The 20,949-nt window shown below is 45.5% G+C and overlaps 1 protein-coding gene across 4 annotated transcripts; it reads left to right on the forward strand.

The window, feature by feature from the left end:
* Positions 1-244: 244 nt before the first annotated feature.
* On the forward strand, positions 245-20,734 carry LOC103998650 (zinc finger BED domain-containing protein RICESLEEPER 1). Of its 4 annotated transcripts, none has more exons than XR_672730.3 (5): positions 245-514; positions 774-2,747; positions 2,823-2,921; positions 19,902-20,044; positions 20,172-20,734. XR_672730.3 is itself a non-coding variant. In XM_009420179.3 (4 exons), exons 2-3 carry the CDS (start codon positions 803-805, stop codon positions 2,900-2,902), a joined length of 2,025 nt encoding a protein of 674 aa, XP_009418454.2. In that variant the 5' UTR covers positions 245-514; positions 774-802; the 3' UTR covers positions 2,903-2,921; positions 19,902-20,734. The 4 variants fall into 4 exon arrangements, 2 of the variants coding, with proteins under 2 accessions (XP_009418454.2, XP_009418455.2); XR_672731.3 differs by having other exon boundaries at positions 19,902-20,032; XM_009420179.3 differs by having other exon boundaries at positions 19,902-20,734.
* Positions 20,735-20,949: the final 215 nt, after the last annotated feature.

The following is a 20,949-nucleotide window of genomic DNA, read 5'->3' on the forward strand; positions in this document are numbered from 1 at the left end:
AACCCGTTAACCCGATAACACATCCGTGCATCTTTCAGATTATCTACAACATCAGCAGGTCGGTCATGGATCCCCAACCCATAAGAAGATCCAACATCGGACTCGGTTTTCCACCCGAATCCGAGTCCATATAAGGATCATCGAATTCCTTATCGGATCCGGGTTCGTACGCATAGGCGGATCCGTCCGTTTACCGGGGATAAGTTAACCAGTCTTATTTAATTCGGGATAAAAGTTCGGTTCCGAATGCCATCCGATTCGTCGCCTGTAACGATTCGATTCGATCCCCAAATCCCACCCGAAACCGAAACCCTAATCTCCGCTGCGCCCTTTTCCTCGCCTCCCGCTTTCTCCCCGATATCCCTCTAGTTAGGGGGTTCGATCGCATCCTTCGAGGGTCGTATCCATCTTCCTCCGGAGCTCCGAATAGGCCTCCGACTTTTGTTTGGGTTTCGTAAAGAGTCCGGCACGGTTTCGGTTTCGAATCAATCGACGTCGTTCTTTCGAAGCGGAGGTAAATTCTTTTTCGTTGATGTGTCCCGTTGTCACACTGTTGTGATCATAGATGAAACGCAACTGAACTTGCGTCTTATTTGATGCAATTCTTCCCGGGTTTACAGTTCTTGTTCGATCACATGCCGTTTTCTCGATGCAAAATAAGTTTTTTTCTTCGATTTTCTCCATCATTGTGTACGTAGATTGTTTGGGTTCGTTTTCTAGCAGATGCAATTCTTCGTGGGTAAAGTTCTGATCTTGGTTTTCTTTTGTTGTAGTTGGTGATCGATTATATGCATAGTCGACAATGATGGAGGCCAACGATAGCAATACTATCGCTGTTCACAATCCAAGAGCCCGGAAGTTGAGATCATTGGTTTGGAATGATTTCACTAAGGAGCGCAAGGCAGACGGGAGCTACGTCGCCATATGTAACCACTGCAAGAAGCAGCTCACGGCAAGCAGCCGGAGCGGGACGACGCATCTGAAGAACCACCTGGTGATCTGCACATCCACCAAGCGGATCAAACGCAAGAAGCTGGTCGTCCGCCGGCTCGTCCTCAAGTCAACCGATGCCAAGAGCGAGGATGCTGTGAGTTCCGAGCACTCTCATTTTGATCAGGAGTCGAGCCGCCAAGACCTTGCCCGCATGGTCATTCTGCATGGTTACCCATTCAACATCGTCCACCACGTCGGCTTCAGGACCTTCATTAGGAACCTTCAACCGATGTTTAAATTGGTTTCTGCGGACGTCGTGAAGGCAGATTGCATGAAGATATACGAGAATGAGAGGCTCAGGTTGCTTGAAGTGTTAGACAAGCTACATTCTCGAATTAGCCTCACCATCGACATGTGGAGTTCAATCGAGGATGCAAAGTATGTGTGCTTGACGTGCCACTATGTTGATAATGATTGGCAGCTTCAGAAGAAAATTCTTAACTTTTTTCACGTTGGGTCTTTGGAAATGGGCCAAGAAATCAGCAAGACCATATTGGAGAAGTTGCTGGAGTGGAATATAGATGGGAAGCTATGTACCATAGTACTAGACAATTGTGGCACCAGTGATTTGGTGGCAAGTGAGCTTCTTGGATACCTTCGTGTGAAGGGCTTTCTCATCTCAAATGGTGAAATGTTCTATGCTCGTTCTGGTGGACAGTTGCTGAATATTGTCGTCCAGACAGCTCTTGAATCGGCTTGTGAGATCATCGGTAGAATTCGTGCTTGCGTGCAATATGTAAAATCCTCACATGAAAGACTAGCAAGATTTCAGAAAGATGCAGAGCAAATGGGCATTCCACAAAAGCAATTAGTTCTTGATTCTCCAGCTAGTTGGCCCTCAACACACTTAATGCTTAAAACTGCTTGCCAGTATCAAGAGGCTTTTAAACACTTGGCAGAATGTGACATAGAGAGTATAGACTTTCCTTCACCCAAGGATTGGGATGATGTTAGAGCTATTATTGATTGTCTAGAAGTGTTTTATGATGCTATGGAGAAATTTTCAGCCACAAGAATCCCAACTGCCAGTCTATATTTTAATGAGATGTGTGGTATTCATTTTCTCTTGAAGACGCGGTACAAGAGCCCACAACCTTTCATTGCATCAATGGCCAAAGAGATGCTCGAGAAATTCGAACAGTATTGGGAATTCAACAGAATGCTTATGGCAATTGCTTCTGTTTTAGATCCTCGATATAAGATGAAGTCTGTAGAATACTTCTTCACAAAAGTTTTTGATGACTCATCTGAAGCCAAGACAAGGATCGACAATGTTCATGACAGCTTTATAAATCTTTACAATGAATATATAGGCCAGTCAGCTAATTCTTTAAAAAGTCAAGCCTTCTATAGTGGGACTAGTGGTGGCTATAGTAGTGCTGAATTTGGAAATGATGGAGAATGTAAAACATCTCACATTACATTGTCTGATACACAACGTGGATTAGATCAATATCTTAAAGAGACATCATCAGGTCATCCAGCAAGATCTGATCTGGATATGTACTTGGAGGAAGCTGTTCATCCCTCAAACAATCCTGATGACAATTTTGATATCTTAGCTTGGTGGAAATATAATGCTGCTAAATATCCTGCTCTTTCTATGATGGCCCGTGATATTTTGGGGATTCCTATTTCAGTTGATCTAGTAGATAGTGATGCGAGAACATTAAATCAGTATCTGAGTTCAACAGATCCAGTAACTATAGAATGCTTGATATGTGCACAAGATTGGATAGGAAATGAAACAGAGGGTAAGGCACAATTTACAGTTGTTCTTTTCTCTGCTGATTAATAATTTCTTATAACTTCTGAATTGATTGTGCTAGTGTCACCGGTGGATGCCCTTGCACTTGTTTCTTTGGAGGGCAATGGTGATGAGGTCATGGTACCTGCTGGTGGTGACTAGTTCTTCCAATGTGTAGTAGGTAAATGCATGCCACAAAATTTTAGTTTTTGGATCTCCTTTGTTGCTTTTGCTTTTTTTTAAGCTTCTGTGTAGTATCCCATTAGCTTGCTTATTCTGCTTTAAGTTTTCAGTTTGTTCTTTATTTCCTTTTTTCATGAATAATTGTCCATCTCATGCTGCTTCTCTTTGAACAACTGGATACAAGTTGGATCAATTGATATGTATGATCACAGAGCTAGTAAATTGATATCATAGAAAAATGTTTTCGAGCAAAAGTGATCATAATGCTTTTTTTTTCTACATCAACTAGTTGAATTCAAATCATATTAAACATGGCTGATTTTCTGTAGTATCAAAACATATCGTGTTTTGCATCTTTGTATGCTTAGCAAGAAGGTGCTAACCACAGACAGATTCTATTTGTTTCATCATTATGTATGAGATAGAGATTGCCTTTATTGAATGTAAAAAAGAGTTCTTAGTAACTCAAGAATTATTAAAAGCTGCCAGTCCAGCTACCAACCTGTCCACAACTTTCTTTTATTACCCAGGCGTTTTCTTGTTCGTTTTCGTTTCGAGTCCAATTGTTCAGTTCCTGCAAGAGCTGCTTTAATACTTGTTGATTGTTTGATTGGGGTTGCTCTGATCTTGTTAGTCGAAACTTTTAGATACCCTTTAATCGTGTTATGATATTCTGTGATTGAAACCTTAAAGTTGGTGTGATGTTAGCTGATTCAACAGAAACCAAAGAAATTATGTCCAGTTCTGACTTGTTTGGCCAAAATCAATGCATTTTGGTTTGTGTAGATTGGAAATTGGTTCCCTTACACATGCCAGCAGTTTCAAGTTCCAAAAACACCAAGTACATTGTATTTATATACAAATTAAGGACAATTTGATTCATACAACTGAAATAAGTGATCCAGTAAAGTAACTAAACAAGCTGGTTGTATATAGGACATCCAAAAGTTTATTTTTTCTTTAGATTCATGATATGCTTTCATTAGAGCAAATGTTACTTGAAAATGCAATTTCTTCCTTGTTTAAATTATTCTATTGTGTTGCAAGTTGTGACACAATCCTTATGCCCCAAAAGATATTTCACTTTTGGTTGCTGTCATGATTTCTTGCCTTCGCTATTAACTTGTAACAGAACTGAAAATAACCTAGTTGTGTGAAAGTAACCTATATGTGTTACGTCTAGTAGCATATATTGGAAATGAACATCATAGTTTCTTGGACCAAGTTCTTTTTTTCAAATCACTAAATATATTATCATCTTGCAGTATCTTGGAATATTGCATTTAGCTTCAAAACTATTAAATTCCAATTTTTATGATTTATTAACAATTTTATTTTATTTAAGCTCTGAAATGCTTGTAACTCGGAGAGCTCATTCAAAAACTTGGTATTTATTATGATTTATGAGATCTAACTTTAGTTTCAACACTATTAAATTTCATTATCAAATTTATTTTGAGATCTTCTAAGGCATTTTACATGGAGAAATCATTCAAAACCATGGAACTATTTTAACAGATGATATGGCATGATTGGTTGATGTGAAAATAGAATAGTCAAGTCCTATCATCCAAAGCAAGGTTTGCAATATTGCCTGGTACAGTTTGGTATGGGTGGTATTTACCAGTTCAACAGGTTACTGGTACATGTTGCTTGTAAACCATGCAGTATGCCCTATTTAGGATATATACAAAGCAGTGTAGGGCTTGTATTGCCTGATATGCCTGGGTACTGGATTGGTACTTACTGGTACAAGGTGGCACAAGCTCTATACTAACCAGTTTCTTTTTTTGTTTTTCCAGCCGGTTTTAGGTTTTTTCGAAACTCGATATGTACTGATGTACCGACACTCGGTATGCCGATAGGGGCTGGTATGGTACCGGTTTGAGTCCTGACCATACAGTATTAGTACACAAAATTGCAAATCTTGGTCTAAAGTACTATTTAAACCAATGATTGAAGGTCTGGCTAGCATAGGGCTTATGTGGTCAAGATGTACTATGTTGGTGCTTTCTATTGTTTGCTATGGCCAGGTCACTTTTTACCTACTTCAACTGACATGTCGACAACAGTGCATCAAATACTTGAAACCTCAATACATAAGTAGACCTATTTGTTTGTTTTTTAGGGCCTCAATCGAGGCACAGAAGAGCCATTTTGATGTGCATTGTCAAATAGCAAGATCCTGATAACATTGGGCAAATATTTTAGGAACATGTTCAATTTGAGTTTTGATGTATTAAGATCATATTTGATAACACACATCAATTAAGTGCTCATAATGAACTTTTTTGCAATTGTTCAAGGAAGGTATCATCTTTAGTCCAGTTCAAGCATTGTGCTGGCATCAGTTGAAGACTGAGTCTAGGATATATCTAAAGCTATTTTAAAGAATGTTTGCTCGAATTTAATTGAGCTTATCCTTGTCCACCGCATGGCTGTATTTTTTTTAATCTTATGCAGTAAGTTTTTGATCTGTTTTCCTCATGATTTTCCAGCATAGTGTCTGAACTTGTTGCAAAGAATAAGCTTTGTGCTAGAGGTACAAATAGGCTTCATATAAGTTCAATAACAAGGTAAAGTTTATTCTGTTCTAGTGGCATCAGCAAAGATGTCTGGTATGCCTGTAGTAGAAAACAATGCAATAGGGGAAGAAGAAATAAGTAGGACGAGAGAAAAGGACTAACAGAAGAAAAGGAAGAAAATAATAGTTATTATTTACTTTTTTGTCTTTTCTTTGTGATGAATTTGTATTGATGATGCTTTTATAAACTAATGCTGTCAATACAATTTACATGAAATGAAATTGGATGAAGGTTTAATAGTTAGGCTAAAATCTAAAAAAGGTTCAAAAAATTCCTAGGTTATAGAATCATGACATTGGAGGGTAAATCAAGTTGATTGTTATATATATATGTATATATATATGTATATGTATATATGTATATGTATATATACATGTATGTATGTATATGTATATATATACATGTATGTATATATATGTATATATATACATATATGCATATATAGATACACACACATATATATTGAATTATTGATTATTCTTTTTCCTATTTAGGAGCATAGGAAACTGTTGGTGAACCTCTACATCGTGGCCGAGGAGTCAGCACGGCTCGGTCCGATCCTGGATGTGTAAGGTCGTCGACCCGGAGACTCAGACAGCGAAAGTGCGCGTCGAGTCGGGTTGAGCTGTGAGTCTTGTTGCCTGCTTTTTCGTTGCCAACCCCTGCACACAGGTCGAGGTCAGGAGGGGAATTTCTCGACTCGACCCTTCCGAAGCTTAAGTTAGCGTTGAGTGGAATAAAAGAGTTAAATGTGCCAAAAATCCTCCTCCGGCGCTGGCCAAGTTGTCACGGACTTAGTTGGTTTTGCTTAAGTCGTGTGGCACCTTTGCGTGTCCGTCCGCAAAGGTCAGCCTTCCCGAAGTCTCCTATGGTCCCTTAGGACCTACAAAAGAGAAAACGGGTTAGAGAAAACGCCTCACTCGGGATCCACAAGCAAACATTTCCGAAAACACTTCATAGACAATGCAAATTACAAACAGACTTTACAAGCTTTGAACGATTGCACAACAAAGGGTCAAAATGGTCCATTACAAGCCAAATATCTCTCACAAGTGTTCACATGACACAACATTGATTTACAAGCCTAAGAAGGCCACCAAACCCAACTAAAATGGGATTGTTAAGCCTTCGTTCGTTCCTCTACATGTTGTGCAAAGCATGAACAAACATAAAGACACGGACATACACAAGTATTACATCAAACATTCTGTTTAAAACTTTGTCCGTGACATTCTCCCCCACTTATTCCTTCGACGTCCTCGTCGAAGCCTTTGTCAACACTGCAACTCCTCACCTTTACTGAGTCTTCAATCTTCTGCTCCAGCTGCAATGCGCCTCTTGGCTCCCAGTTGCTCTCCATTACTGTTTTTGAGTAGTCAGACCTTTGATCCACCATGCTGCTTCAACTCGCCAATGACTCTTGACTCTAGTGTGGGGTTGGCTGAGTTGTGTTGATCCCTGTTGGTTCCTGCGGATCCTCCAGATGAAGGAAAAGACTATTCTTACTATGCGCCAGTCTCTCAAATGCCTCATGCTGCTTGAACTGGGTGAATGCTCGTTGGAGTTTTAACGAGCATTGCCTCGTAAACTTATAAAGTTTTCTGTCCTTCCTCCACAAAATTTACCCACCGACTCTTCTTTCACTTAGTTGTCACTTCCAAGTAGATTCGCATCACTTCTGCTTTCGATTGGCATTCTGTTGGGAAATGATGCGGATAATCTACTCTCAGTAGCACTGATCACCATTGGTGAGGATTTGACAACTATTGTCTTCTAATATCTTCGAAGGGTCTTTGAACCTGTGCAGCGCTCCTCTACTGGATAGATAAGAGAATTGGGATACTCGGTTTCGCCCATTCTCTTAAGAGTTGAGAAGGCAATGGTTACTTGACTTCACCTGCCTCCTCAAGGGTTGTACTCCATGCATCGAGCTAGTTACTAACCTTCGCCTACTCTTTGCTCATACTTCTGAAGTACTCGAAGTGTTTGCACTCCTTGCATTGAGTTAGCTACTGTGATTCACCTTCTCAATGCCATCGAACGCTTTGGAATGCAGGAAGTTTTCACCCCAACTTAGAGTAATTCTCTAATAGATTTGGTCGCCTCTAGGATTGTACCGTCTTCTCCATCAACCCTGCGGCCTACTCCACTGAGTAGCAAAGGTACAGCACCGCGTACTGCCTGCTTCGTTCCTTGGTCGTGCACTCTTGCACGACCCGAAGTCCTTCACTTTCGGCTATCTTGATGAGAAGCTCGTTGACACCGGTCTTACGAAGTTCCTTGGCCTCTGCCCTTCAGCCTTTTCTCGGTACTTAGAGTTTGCCTCTGCATGCTCCACCTCCTCAGCCCCTTTCACGACCAAACGCACTCCCTTCATGAGAGCAACGGATTAATGACTTTCACGGAAGTCCCGCCTCTGCGGTACCATGGCATTGCCATGCCCATGGCCCTACTATCCGTCGCCTCGCATCTGCATCCCTTTTCTTCACGATCAGTAGATATGTCTCTATGGCACTCCTCCGAGTCCACCTCCATTCTAATTGATGCTTGTTTTTGGGTAGCTAAGTCCCTCTGGACTCGTCGTTGCTTCCTCGCCCCTTTCGACCCCCTGCTTCAACACCTCTGTGTTCTCCAAACAACTCCCTTTGGTCGATGGAAAGATAGACTGCAACTCCTATGCATGGCCTCTGCCATCACGTTGTAGGGTTTGCACCGATTCTGTTCTCCTTAGCTTCCTTAGTAGCAACGTTCACTTACCCGACTTTGTCCTCTGACATGCCGAGCTCCCTTAAGCGAATATGGGCTCTGGAGTAGTCCAACTCTCCAGCTGCTTCAATCATACCTCTGCATGATCAAGTCCCTCCCATGGGACTCACTAGTACTTGCATTCAAACTTTTCCCTTGGTGGAACACAACCCTCATATACTGATAACCAAGGCTTTCATCTGATGCAAGATTCGATGCACGTACGAAAGACCCGCCTCTGCGGTACCATGGCCTTCAATCCTTGAATCTATAATCCTTCTTGCCGTCGTGTTGTTCACCGAAGTAGAGCTTCCAGCAGCTCCTGATCATACCTCCGTATGATATAGTCCCTTACGGGACTAGTCATGTGTATCGCATTGCCACGAACTGTTCCACCACGATCCGCTACACCATGTCGCCTCCTAGTGACATCTCCATTGCATTCTGATCCTAGTGGGATGAACTCGAATTGTGATCCCTCCATGTGTGGCCTCTGCCAATACATCGCAGGGTCTCTTCCACCTTCGATTTTGTTCGCTCCTTTGGCAATCGACCTTCATCCACCCGCTCTTGGGTCACACCTAGATGAAGCACTGCTCTAGGACAGTCCGTCGCCTAGTAGCTCCCGAAGTCCACCGACTTCGCTGAAAATAGTGCATCATTGTCTGGATCCTGGGCCTCTGCCCCTACTAGCACAATCTCCGTTGCGCACCGCTTCCTTCATGGCAACTTGAATGACAACACTGTGACATATTATTCAAGAGTACATGCCTCCGCGTCCTCTTGCCTCGTGCCAAGGCCTTCTGAACTCAACTTCACCTCCACAAGTTGAGTCGCTTTAGTTCCTCCATCAAATACTTCTCCAAGATAAGGTGCATGTGCCCATAAGCTCCCTTTGTCTTTGGCACTATGCAAGATGAGTCCGCTCCATCAGAATGAAGGACCCATGGAACAATATGATCCTGCTCTTGCCTCTGCAAGAGTTCATGTCCTTGACCTCTGTCCAAGGAAAGCTCTGTGCCTCCACTCCATGTTCCATCTTCTATGTCGGCTCCCTTCATACGGCTTGGGTACTTTGCCAAGTTACACCCAAGTTGCTCCGCTCCTCGTTTTCGTATTGAGTTGATGGTGGCCCTCGTGCCCACCATTCCCCGAGTCAGCCCTCCCTCAAGTCTGATCTCCATATCGACTCCAAGTGTGCCTTCATTTGTGTTGCATTGGGTCGCTCCCCCACTTGATCTCGCAATGCATCCACCAATGCATTCTCTCAAGCAAGATCATGCGACTACTCCTCGTCGCTCGCTTGGTCCATTGAGCTTCGTGGAGTTGTTGTTTTTGAGGTACTCCTCAACATGTGCGGTCTATTGCACATGATTCTCCCTTTAGAGAGCCGGGATTTATCCCTCCTGAATATCTATCCCGTTGGAGCAACATCTCTCTTCGTTTCGGAGACCACCATCCCCTTGGACTACTCCGATTTGCTGAATAAACTGCGCATTGTTCTGCCTCCTGCAAACGCACTTGCTAGATTGCGACTCCACGTCAATACAACCCCCACTGCACCACTCAAGGCCTAGCAACATGTTGAACTCGCTGCACACGTCAGCCTCCTATGGACGTATCCTTTACATGCCGAAGAGAAAGTTTCAATGCTCCATAGCGTCGAGTTTTGGTTGCCTTGGGATGGCCACGAACATTCCATCGTCCGCATACAAGCCTATGCATGAGTACCGAATTCTTCGAGTTAGCAATTCCCCTCACCTCTGTGAGGTTTGCACAACTCTTTCGGTCGCTGAGCAACTCATTCCACCTTGTATGGTCTCATCCTTTACCAAGCGCCTCGCTTGCCTTAAGCACCATCAAGTATAGTTGTCAACGTTGACTCGTAGCTCAAACTCAGCCATCCCAACCTTTATGCGCTTCGCATTCTTCCAAGCTTGCTTGTTCTCGTAGTGCCTCTTACGCGAAGGGTTGGCCATTCCTCTGAATGCTAATCTTTGATGCCCGCTCCTCCGAGTGACTCCTTTTCCCTACATCTGTATGCTTGTTTTCCTTCAAACGGTCACGCGTGTGCTGACTGCCCTCAACGCAGCCCTGCTAGGTCCCCCACGTTTGCATGCCAAGTGTTTCTACGAGTGTTTGTCCTACTCTGATTCCATCTGTCACGGACTTAGCTGGTTTTGCCTAAGTTGTGCGGCACCCTTGCGTGTCCGTCCGCAAAGGTCAGCCTCCCCGAAGCCTCTCATGGTCCCTTAGGACCTACAAAAGAGAAAATGGGTTAGAGAAAACGCCTCACTCGGGATCCACAAGCAAACATTTCCGAAAACACTTCATAGACAATGCAAATTACAAACAGACTTTATAAGCTCTGAACGATTGCACAACAAACGGTCAAAATGGTCCACTACAGACCGAATATCTCTCACAAGTGTCCACATGACACAACATTTATTTACAAGCCTAAGAAGGCCACCAAACCCAACTAAAATGGGGTTTTTAAGCCTTCGACCGTTCCTCTACATGCTGTGCAAAGCATGAACAAACATAAAGACACGGACATACATAAGTATTACATCAAACATCCTGTTTAGAACTTTGTCCGTGACAAAGTGGTGGGTTTTTATACCTGCACATGAGGGTCGGTTGTACCTAGTTCGTTAATGACCGTTGACCCCTTAAGCGGCCAGCCCATATCTTCTGCGCGGACGCCGGTCGACCTACACAGATCGGCACCAAGCGGCGCCGTCCGAGCTTTCCAGGGCAGCTTCGTACCCAATGGCGTCGTTCTGAACTTTCCGGGAGCAACTCCGTAACATGCGGCATACCTAGTGCAACCTTGAACAGCGAGTCTTGCTGTTTAAGGAACTGCTGTCATCGTAAAGTGTTAGAAGCGACTGGCGAGTTATCTTGCCTTCGACAAGTATTTTGACATAGTTGTATCTCGAGCCTCATAGTCCTCGTTGATGTGACCGACCACCAACTACGAGTCAGTGAAAACCTTGATGCTTCTTACCTGGAGCTCCAGGGTTACTTTAAGCCTGGACAGGAGTGTTTCGTACTCAGCTTCGTTGTTAGTGGCTTTGAATCCGAAGCGAAGTGTGTGTCTATACTATTGGCCATCGGGTCCCTTTAGAACGAGTCCGACTCCTCTTTCGGCGTTTTCCAAGCCATCCACATGCAGAGTCCATCGTTGCACAGTGTGTACGCCGTTATTGTCTTCGGGAGGGGTTAACTCCGAGACGAAGTCAGTGATGGCTTAAGCTTTGATGGTCGTCCTCGGGATGTATTGTATGTCGAATTCTCCGAGCTCTACCGACCATTTGAGCATCCGCCCTGATATGTCAAATTTGGATAGAATCTGCCTTAACGGTTGGTTGGTCACTACCTGGATCGAGTGGCCTTGGAAATACGGGCGCAGCTTTCGGGCCTTCTGTACAAGCGCTAAGGCTAACTTCTCGATCGGTTGATATCGTGCCTCGGGTCCGTTCAGGATGTGGCTCGTGTAATAGATTGGTTGTTGTGCCCCGAAATCCTCCCCCGCTAGGACAGAGCTGACTGTGTGTTTGGATGCCGCGAGGTAGAGGCTAAGCGGCTCACCCGAAGCAACCGAGGCGAACCGAGGTAGTCGGGCGAGATATTCCTTGAGCTGGGCAAAGGCCTCTTCACATCCCGAGGTCCACCTAAAGTCCTTTGGGCTCTTCAGAGCTCGGAAAAAGGGCAGGCATTTGTCCCCTGATTGGGACAAGAATCGGGTGAGAGCAGTAAGTCTCTCAATCAGGCTCTATACCTTTGTTATCGAGCGAGGGGATTGCATGTTGATGATGGCTTGAACCTTCCGGGGTTGGCGTCTATCCCCCTTTGGTGGATGATAAAGCTGAGGAATTTTCTCGAGCCAACGCCGAAGGCACACTTGGCAGGGTTGAGGCGCATGCCGAACTTCTTGATTGTCTTAAACGCCTCAGCCAGGTCCGCTAGGTGAGCTCGAGTGAACTTGCTTTTCACGATCATGTCATCGACATAAACCTTTATGTTTCTCTCGATCTAGTGAGCGAACATCTTGTTCATCATTCTTTGGTATGTCGCCTCGGCATTCTTTAACCCGAATGGCATGACCTTGTAGTAGTAGACTCCTCGGTGTGTGATGAAGGCTATATGTTCCTGGTCCTCAGGGGCCATTTTGATTTGATTATATCCCGAGAAGGTGTCCATGAACGAAAGAAGCTCATGCCCCGAGGTTGCATCGACCAGTTGGTCGATCCTCGGGGATGGATAACAGTCCTTTGGGCATGCTCGGTTAAGGTCGGTGTAGTCAACGCACATTCTCCAGCTTCCATTAGGTTTTTTAACGAGGACTATATTGGATAACCAACGGGGGTATTTTGCCTCGGCTATGAATCCCACCGCTAGCAAACGCTCTACTTCATCGCTTATCGCCTTTGTCGGTTGGGAGCCAGCTTCCGCGGCTTCTGCTTCACTGGTTGTGCCTGGGGGTCAAATGTTCAGGTAATGCTGCACCACTCTTCGATCAATCCCGAGCATGTCTTTTGGCGACCAAGCGAAGACGTCGGCATTTTCGGTCAGAAAGTCAATGAGCTGTACTCATTCTTCCTCTGGGAGTTCTGACTCGATCTTCACGATCCTGTCGGATTGGTTCATGTCTAGCAGAACCTCTAGGGTGTGTTTGGTCGGTTTGGGACGCAGTGACGGTTTTGCAACGTCCCGAGGGTCGACGACGGGTTACTCATGCTTCTGTCTCTTCGGCAGTATGATGGTCTCCAGGTAACATTGTCTTGATTCCCTGTGGGGCGCTCCGCACCTCCCCGACCCTGGCTCGCGTTGGGAACTTTATCGCTCGATGGTAGGTGGAGATGACGGCTCTGAACTTGTTGACAGTCGGGCGGCTCAGGATGGCGTTGTACACCAAGGGGAACTCCACAACAATAAAAGTCATCATGACATTCTTGGATCTCGGCTCTTCCCCTAAGATAACTGGCAGAATGGCGGTGTCGAGGGGCAAGATGGAGTCTCCCGTGAACCCAGTGAGTGCCAACGGCATCGGAGTAAGGTCTTCTTTTGGTTAGGCCAAGCTTCTGGAACGCGTCGAAATACAGGATGTCGGCGGAACTCCCGGTGTCCACCATGATCCTTTTGACCCGAGCATTGGCAATCCTGACCGAGATCACTAGTGCGCTGTCATGGTCGGGTTGCTCGGTTTCTCCCGTAGGGAAGGTGATCTCGAGCTCTTGCTGCTGTCAAGGGTGCTTTTCCGCAACTACTTGGGCATAGGCCTTCCGTCCCGACGTGCTATCGCCTCCCGAGGCTGGCCCGCCGATGATTACGTCGATCTGCTTCTCAACAAGACTCGAGGGGTGCGAAGAGGATTCTCGTGGCCTTCTGATGTAGTGTCTGAGGTGCCCTCGACGGATGAGCTCCTCGATCTGGTTCTTCGAGTCATGGCATTCCTCGGTGTCGTGACTATAGTCACGATGAAATCGATAGTATTTGGAGCGATTTATGAGTTCTTGTATGGTCTTTATTAGGTTGGGCGCTCTTAAGAGTCCTCTCTCTCTCTCTCTCTCTGATCTGGAGGAATATTTTCGTTCTGGATGAATTCAATGGTGGGAGAGAGGGCTTCGGGAGCGGTAGGTCGGGTCGATCAAGCCTTCTTCTTGGTGGGCTCGGAACTTGCCCTCGGGATGATTCTACGTAGTGACACGGACTTAGCTGGTTTTGCCTAAGTCGTGCGGCACCCTCGCGCGTCCGTCCGCAAAGGTCAGCCTCCCCGAAGTCTCCCATTGTCCCTTAGGACCAACGAAAGAGAGAACGGGTTAAAGAGAACGCCTCAATCGGGATCCACAAGCAAACATGTCCGAAAAACACTTCATAGACAATGCAAATTACAAACAGACTTTACAAGCTCTGAACAGTGGCACAACAAAGGGTAAAATGGTCCATTACAGACCGAAAAGCTCTCGCACGTGTCCACATGACACAACCTTTATTTACAAGCCTAAAGAGGCCACCAACCCAACTAAAATGGGACTATTATGCCTTCGGCCGCCCCTCTACATGTTGTACAAGGCATGAACATGCCAAAAGACACGGACATACATAAGCATTACATCAAACACCCTGTTTCGAAGTTTGTCCGTGACATTCTCCCCCACTTATCCCTTCGACGTCCTCGTCGAAGCCTTTGTGAACACTGCAACTCTTCGCCTTTGCTGAGTCTTCAATCTTCTGCTCCAGCTGCAATGCGCCTCCTGGCTCCCAGCTGCTCTCCGCTGTTGTTTTTTAGTAGTCGAACCTTTGATCCGCCATGCTGCTTCAACTCGCCAATGACTCTGACTCTGGTGTGGGGTTGGCTGAGTTGTGTTGATCCTCGTTGATTCCTGCGGATCCACCAAATTAAGGAAAAGACCATTCTTACTGCGCTAGTTTCTCAAAATTTCCACATGCTGCTTGAACTGGGTGGATGCTTGTTGGAGCTTTAACGAGCATCGCCTCGCAAACTTCTGAAGTTTTGGGTCCTTCCTCCACAAAATCTGCTCATTGACTCTTCTTTCAGTTAGTTGTCACATCCAAGTAGGTTCGCATCACTTCCGCTTTCGATTGGCATTTCGTTGGGAAATGAAGCGAACAATCTACTCTCAGTAGCACTGATCACCGTTGGTGAGGATTTGACAACTATTGTCTTCCATTATCCTCGAAGGGTCTTTGAACTTGTGCAGAGCTCCTCTGCTGGATAAATAAGAGAACTGGGGTACTCGGTTTCGCCCATTCTCTTAAGAGTTGAGAAGGCAAAGGTTACTTGACTTCGCCCGTCTCCTCGAGGTTGTACTTCATGCATCGAGCTGGTTACTGGCCTTCGCCTGCTCTTTGCTCACACTTCTGAAGTACTTGAAGTGTTTGCACTCCTTGCGTTGAGTTAGCTACTGTGATTCACCTTCTCAATGCCATTGAACTTCTGGAATGCAAGAAGTTTTCACCCCAACTTGGAGTAATTCTCTGATAGATGAGGTCGCCTCTGGGATTGTACCGTCTTCTCCATCAACCCTGTCGCCTACTCCACTGAGTAGCAAAGGTACAGCACCGCGTACTGCCTGCTTCGTTCCTTGGTCGTGCACTCTTGCATGACCCGAAGTCCTTCACTTACGGCTATCTTGATGAGAAACTTGTTGACACCGGTCTTACGAAGTTTCTTGGCCTTTGCCCTTCAGCCTTGTCTCGGTACTTGGAGATTGCCTCTGCATGCTCCACCTCCTCGGCCCCTTTCACGACCAAGCGCTCTCCCTTAGTGAGAGCAAAGGATCAATGACTTTCACGGAAGTCCCGCCTCTGCGGTACCATGGCGCTGCCATGCCCATGGCCCTACTATCCGTCTCCTCGCATCTGTATCCCTTTTCTTCACGATCAGTAGATATGTCTCCGTGGCACTCCTCTGAGTCCACCTCCATTCTGACTGATGCTTGATTTTGGGTAGCTAAGTCCCTCTGGACTCGTCGTCGCTTCCTTGCCCCTTTCGACCTCCTGCTTCAACACCTCTGTGTTCTCCAAGTAGTCTGTTAGGTCGATGGAAAGACAGACTGCAACTCCCATGCATGGCCTCTGCCATCACATTGTAGGGTTTGCACCGATTCTGTTCTCCTTAGCTTCCTTGGTAGCAACGTTCGCTTACTCGACCTTGTCCCCTGACTTGTCGGGCTCCCTTAAGCGAATATGAGCTCTGGAGCAGTCCAACTCTCCTGCTGCTTCGATCATACCTCTGCATGATCAAGTTCCTCCCATGGAACTCACTGGTACTTGCATTCGAACTTTTCCCTTAGTGGAACCCAGCCCCCATATGCTGATGACCAAGGCTTTCATCCGAAGCAAAATTCGATGCACGCACGGAAGACCCGCCTCTGCGGTACCATGGCCTTCACTCCTTTAATCCATAGCCCTTCTTGTCGTCGTGTTGTTCACCGAAGTGGAGCTCCCAGTAGCTCCCGATCATACCTCCATATGATCTAGTCCCTCCCGGGACTATGTCGTGTGTGTCGCATTGCCACGAACTGTTCCACCACGATCCGCTGCACCATGTCGCCTCCTGGTGACATCTCCATTGCATTCTGATCCTTGTGGAATAAACTCGAATTGTGAACCCTCCATGTGTGGCCTCTGCCAATACATCGTAGGGTCTCCTCCACCTTCGATTTTGTTCACTCCTTTGGCAATCGACCTTCATCCACCCACTCTTGGATCACACCTAGATGAAGCACCGCTCTAGGACAGTCCGTCGCCTAGTAGCTCCCGAAGTCCACCGACTTCACTGTAATTTGTGCACCATTGTCTGGATCCTGGGCCTCTGCCCCTACCAGCACAATCTTCGCTGCGCACCGCTTCCTTCATAGCAACTCGAATGGCAATACTGTGACATATTCTTCAAGAGTACCCGCCTCTGCGTCCTCTTGCCCCGTGCTAAGGCCTTCTGAACCCAACTTCGCCTCCGCAAATTGAGTCGCCTTAGTTCCTCCATCAAATGCTTCTCCGAGATAAGGTGCATGTGCCCCGAAGCTCCCTTCGTCTTTGGCACCATGCAAGATGAGTCCGCTCCGTCAGAATGAAGGACCCATGGAACAACATGATCCTACTATTGCCTCTGCAAGAGTTCATGTCCTTGACCTCTGTCTAAGGAAAGCACTGTGCCTCTGCTCCACGTTCCAACTTCTATGCTGGCTCCCTTCATGCGGCTTGGGTACTTCGCCAAGTTACACCCAAGTTGCTCCGCTCCTCGTTTTTGCATTGAGTCGATGGTGGCCCTCGTGCCCACCATTCCACGAGTCAGCCCTCCCTTGAGTCCGATCTCCACATCGACTCCAAGTGTGCCTTCATTTAAGTTGCTTTAGGTCGCTCCCCCACTTGATCTCGCAATACATCCACCAATGCATTCTCTCGAGCGAGATCATGCGACAACTCCTTGCCGCTTGCTCAGTCCATCGAGCTTCGTGGAGTTGTTGTTTGTTGAGGTACTCCTCCTCAACATGTGAGGTCCGTCTCACATGATTCTCCCTCTGGAGAGCCGGGACTTATCCCTCGTGGATAACTATCCCGTTGGAGCAACATCTCTCTTCGTTTCGGAGACCACCATCCCCTTGGACTACTCCGATCTGCTGAACAAACTGTGCACTGTTCTGCCTCCTGCAAACGCACTTGCTAGATTGCGACTCCATGTCAATACAGCCCCCGCTGCACCCCTCAAGGCCTAGCAACATGCTGAACTCGTTGCACACTTTAGCCTCCGACGGACGTATCCTTCACATGTCGAAGAGAAAGTTTCAATGCTCCATGGCGCCGAGTTTCGGTCGCTTTGGGATGGCCACGAACATTCCGTCGTCCGCATACAAGCCCATGCATGAGTACCAAATTCTTCGAGTTAGCAATTCCCCTCACCTCTGTGAGCTTTGCACAACTCTTTTGGTCGTTGAGCAACTCATTCCACCTTGCATGGTCTCATTCTTGCCAAGCGCCTCGCTTGCCTAGAGCACCATCAAGTATAGTTGTCAACGTTGAGCCGTAGCTCAAACTCAGCCATCCCAACCTTTGTGCGCTCAAAATTCTTTCAAGCTTACCTGTTCTCGTGGTGCCTCTTGCGCGAAGGGTTAGCCATTCCTCTGAATGCCAATCTCAGATGCCCGCTCCTCTCAGCGACTCTTTTTTCTACATCTCCATGCCCGTTTTCCCTCAAACGGTCGCGCGTGTGCTGACTTCCCTCAACGCAGCCCCACTAGGTCCCCCACGTTTGCATGTCAAGTGTTTCTATGAGTGCTTGTCCCGCTCTGATACCATTTTGACACGGACTTAGCTGGTTTTGCCTAAGTCGTGCGGCACCCTCGCGCGTCCGTCCGCAAAGGTCAGCCTCCCCGAAGTCTCCCATTGTCCCTTAGGACCAACGAAAGAAAGAACGGGTTAAAGAGAACGCCTCAATCGGGATCCACAAGCAAACATGTCCGAAAAATACTTCATAGACAATGCAAATTACAAACAGACTTTACAAGCTCTGAACAGTGGCACAACAAAGGGTAAAATGATCCATTACAGACCGAAAAGCTCTCTCACGTGTTCACATGACACAACCTTTATTTACAAGCCTAAAGAGGCCACCAACCCAACTAAAATGGGACTATTATGCCTTCGGCCGCCCCTCTACATGTTGTACAAGGCATGAACATGCCAAAAGACACGGATATACATAAGCATTACATCAAACACCCTGTTTCGAAGTTTGTCCGTGACAGTAGGGCCTCTTGTGCTCTTCGTGCCTTCCTGCCACCAATGCCTCGGCAGCACTGAAGCATCTCGGGGACGGTCGTCATCGACTATTCAACCAGCGACCAAAAGAATCTGGACGGTCGCAGACCCATCAAACACGCCTGCATTAACAGAGAAGGGTGAGCATCAGGAACTCCTCAGGTCATAGTAGCGAAACGGGCGACGAAATGGGAGAGAGGCTCGTCGTCTTTCTAGCTGAGGCCGAGGAGCACGGCTGCAAACGGCTTTAGTCGAAGGATGCAATCGAGGCTGGCCTAAGTCGGCTGTACCACATCTGAGCTGGGCCTCGGAGAGTAGTGACTACTGACATGCCATTCTGTCTTTCTATTTTGAGAGACCTATAATTCTTACCAAGAGAAGTGACTACTGACATGCCATTTTCACCATGTGTCAGGCCAGGGCTAAGCTTGAATAGGTTGATCCTTGCCAAGCTCAATCAGTTGCATGTTAATGGGGCTTACTGTGAACCTTATTAGAGCCTGGCCAAGCCCCTTAGCCAACTGTACTTTTCACATGGAAAAGCTTTGGACCTTGCTTGAGTTTGTCTTGTTTCCTCTGTCTCACCCCAGTGTATCTTTGGACAAGGATAATATGTGAACCAGCTTCTCTTTTTAAGAAACAAAAAGTGCATAAATTTTCAAACTCTGGTGGACAAGGTTATGAGATAATCAAGACGATTTGTGATTTAGATGTCTTCATCTACTATTTAAAGCTAGAATTGAGAATTAGTAACCTTGTTCAGATATAAAAGAAGGGTATATATGAAAAAGTCCATTTGTGTATACCAAGGCATCCATGAGCCAGTATGTCTCTGTTGTTATTTGTGTCTATTATACGTGTATTTGGCTGCCACTTTCCTGGATAGCAATTCCACTGGTGTGCTGCCTGTGTACCATCAAGTGTACATTGTTGGCCATGACCATGGTGACCATTTAGCTATGAATCCAGGTGCCAAAAAGAAAATGCAAGTTCTTCCTGCCAACTCATCATAACCTTGTAATTTACCTTCTTCACTTTCCAATCGCTTCTTCAAATTTCATATTTATGAGTGAAATCTGCTTCAATGCTCTTCAACATAATTTGAAACCATCATTCTCGGAAAAGCACTCAATCTTTTTCAATTTCTAACTGTTTCTGTCATAGCACATATATAAATCTTGCTGTTTCATATTTCTAATGGAAGATATTGCATGGTAATCGATCTGCCTGATGACTCTTGTTTGTCAAATTAATAGAGCATTAATACCATTTCATCCTTCTATAGTCGAAGATTATCCTATTGATAAAACCCTGGTGGCACATTTATATGATAATCCTTCTTCTTTCTCATTTCTCAGAAGATATTGCATGGTAGATCATTCTGGCCGAGCAAACTCTGGTTATTCCAATCAATGAAGAGTCATGGCATTTTTCTATACAATCATGGTTGAAGATTGCCTATTGATGGATCCTCTGATTGGTGTTCAAAGTTGTACTAAAAGTTTGACTTGCACCCATTTTTCCTGTATTTTCAATTAACATCACTGAACTTAGATATTATAGAATTTCTTCATGATCACTCGAGTCTGAAGGCATAACCCTACGAGTCTTGTTCGCTTGTTATGCAGGAACCATAGCATCTAAATGCGGCCAAAAAGACTAACGCCAATCCATATTATTGTCTCCGCATGCTGAGCTATGAAGCTAAAGCCTGTATTCCTTCTCCACTCTTCTTCGTGTGTCGAGAGAATTAGTCTGGATATTGTGTCTTGCTGTGCTGACTATTCTGGCGCTATTAAGTAAATGTATAGACATGCTTTCCTAACTTGCGAGTATCGAACAATGTTGAGTTGTACAATCTGCACCATTGTTTTGTATCTCTGCAAACATTGATGAAAGATCGATCACTGATGTGAACTACTCACTAGCAGAAGAACCAGTCAAGTGGAATTTGCGTGCTGTTGCCGATGAAGCTCTGCGGCATCTTATTTCCTAGTTTGCTGGAAGCTGAATAGGTAACATGGATGGTCTTCTCCGTTGAGTATTGCTGGAACAAAGGCCATCGGTTGGTAGCTTTCTTCTTTGCATTTATTTCAGTGGATATGTTAAAGAGGGATCTCCATTCAATAGATAAAAGATGTGGAATTTTGACCTAATTTGACCTAAATATAAGAAGTATATATTATCTACATATACTTTATATATTCATTCATAATGTTTGTTCTTATAATACTCTTAGATCCACATTATAACACTCGATTCATGATTTTTTGTATAAATGATGGTCGAATGTCCTCTCTCGAAAGTAATAAGTAATCACGGAGTTCATCTTCGCTCCGATTCAATAGTCATCTTGGCATACCATAAATGGTTCCTTAGGTGCATCATTGAGATATTACCTGAACT

The sequence above is a fragment of the Musa acuminata genome, chromosome BXJ2-9, assembly GCF_036884655.1.
Source record: "Musa acuminata AAA Group cultivar baxijiao chromosome BXJ2-9, Cavendish_Baxijiao_AAA, whole genome shotgun sequence".
NCBI lineage: Eukaryota > Viridiplantae > Streptophyta > Magnoliopsida > Zingiberales > Musaceae > Musa > Musa acuminata.

Bases quoted from the DNA above. Each gene is read 5' to 3' on its own strand.
- LOC103998650 (XM_009420179.3), top strand. From the start codon at position 803: ATGATGGAGGCCAACGATAGCAATACTATCGCTGTTCACAATCCAAGA. The intron at 2,748-2,822 runs GTAAGGCACAAT...TGATTGTGCTAG, and splicing joins GATAGGAAATGAAACAGAGG to TGTCACCGGTGGATGCCCTT.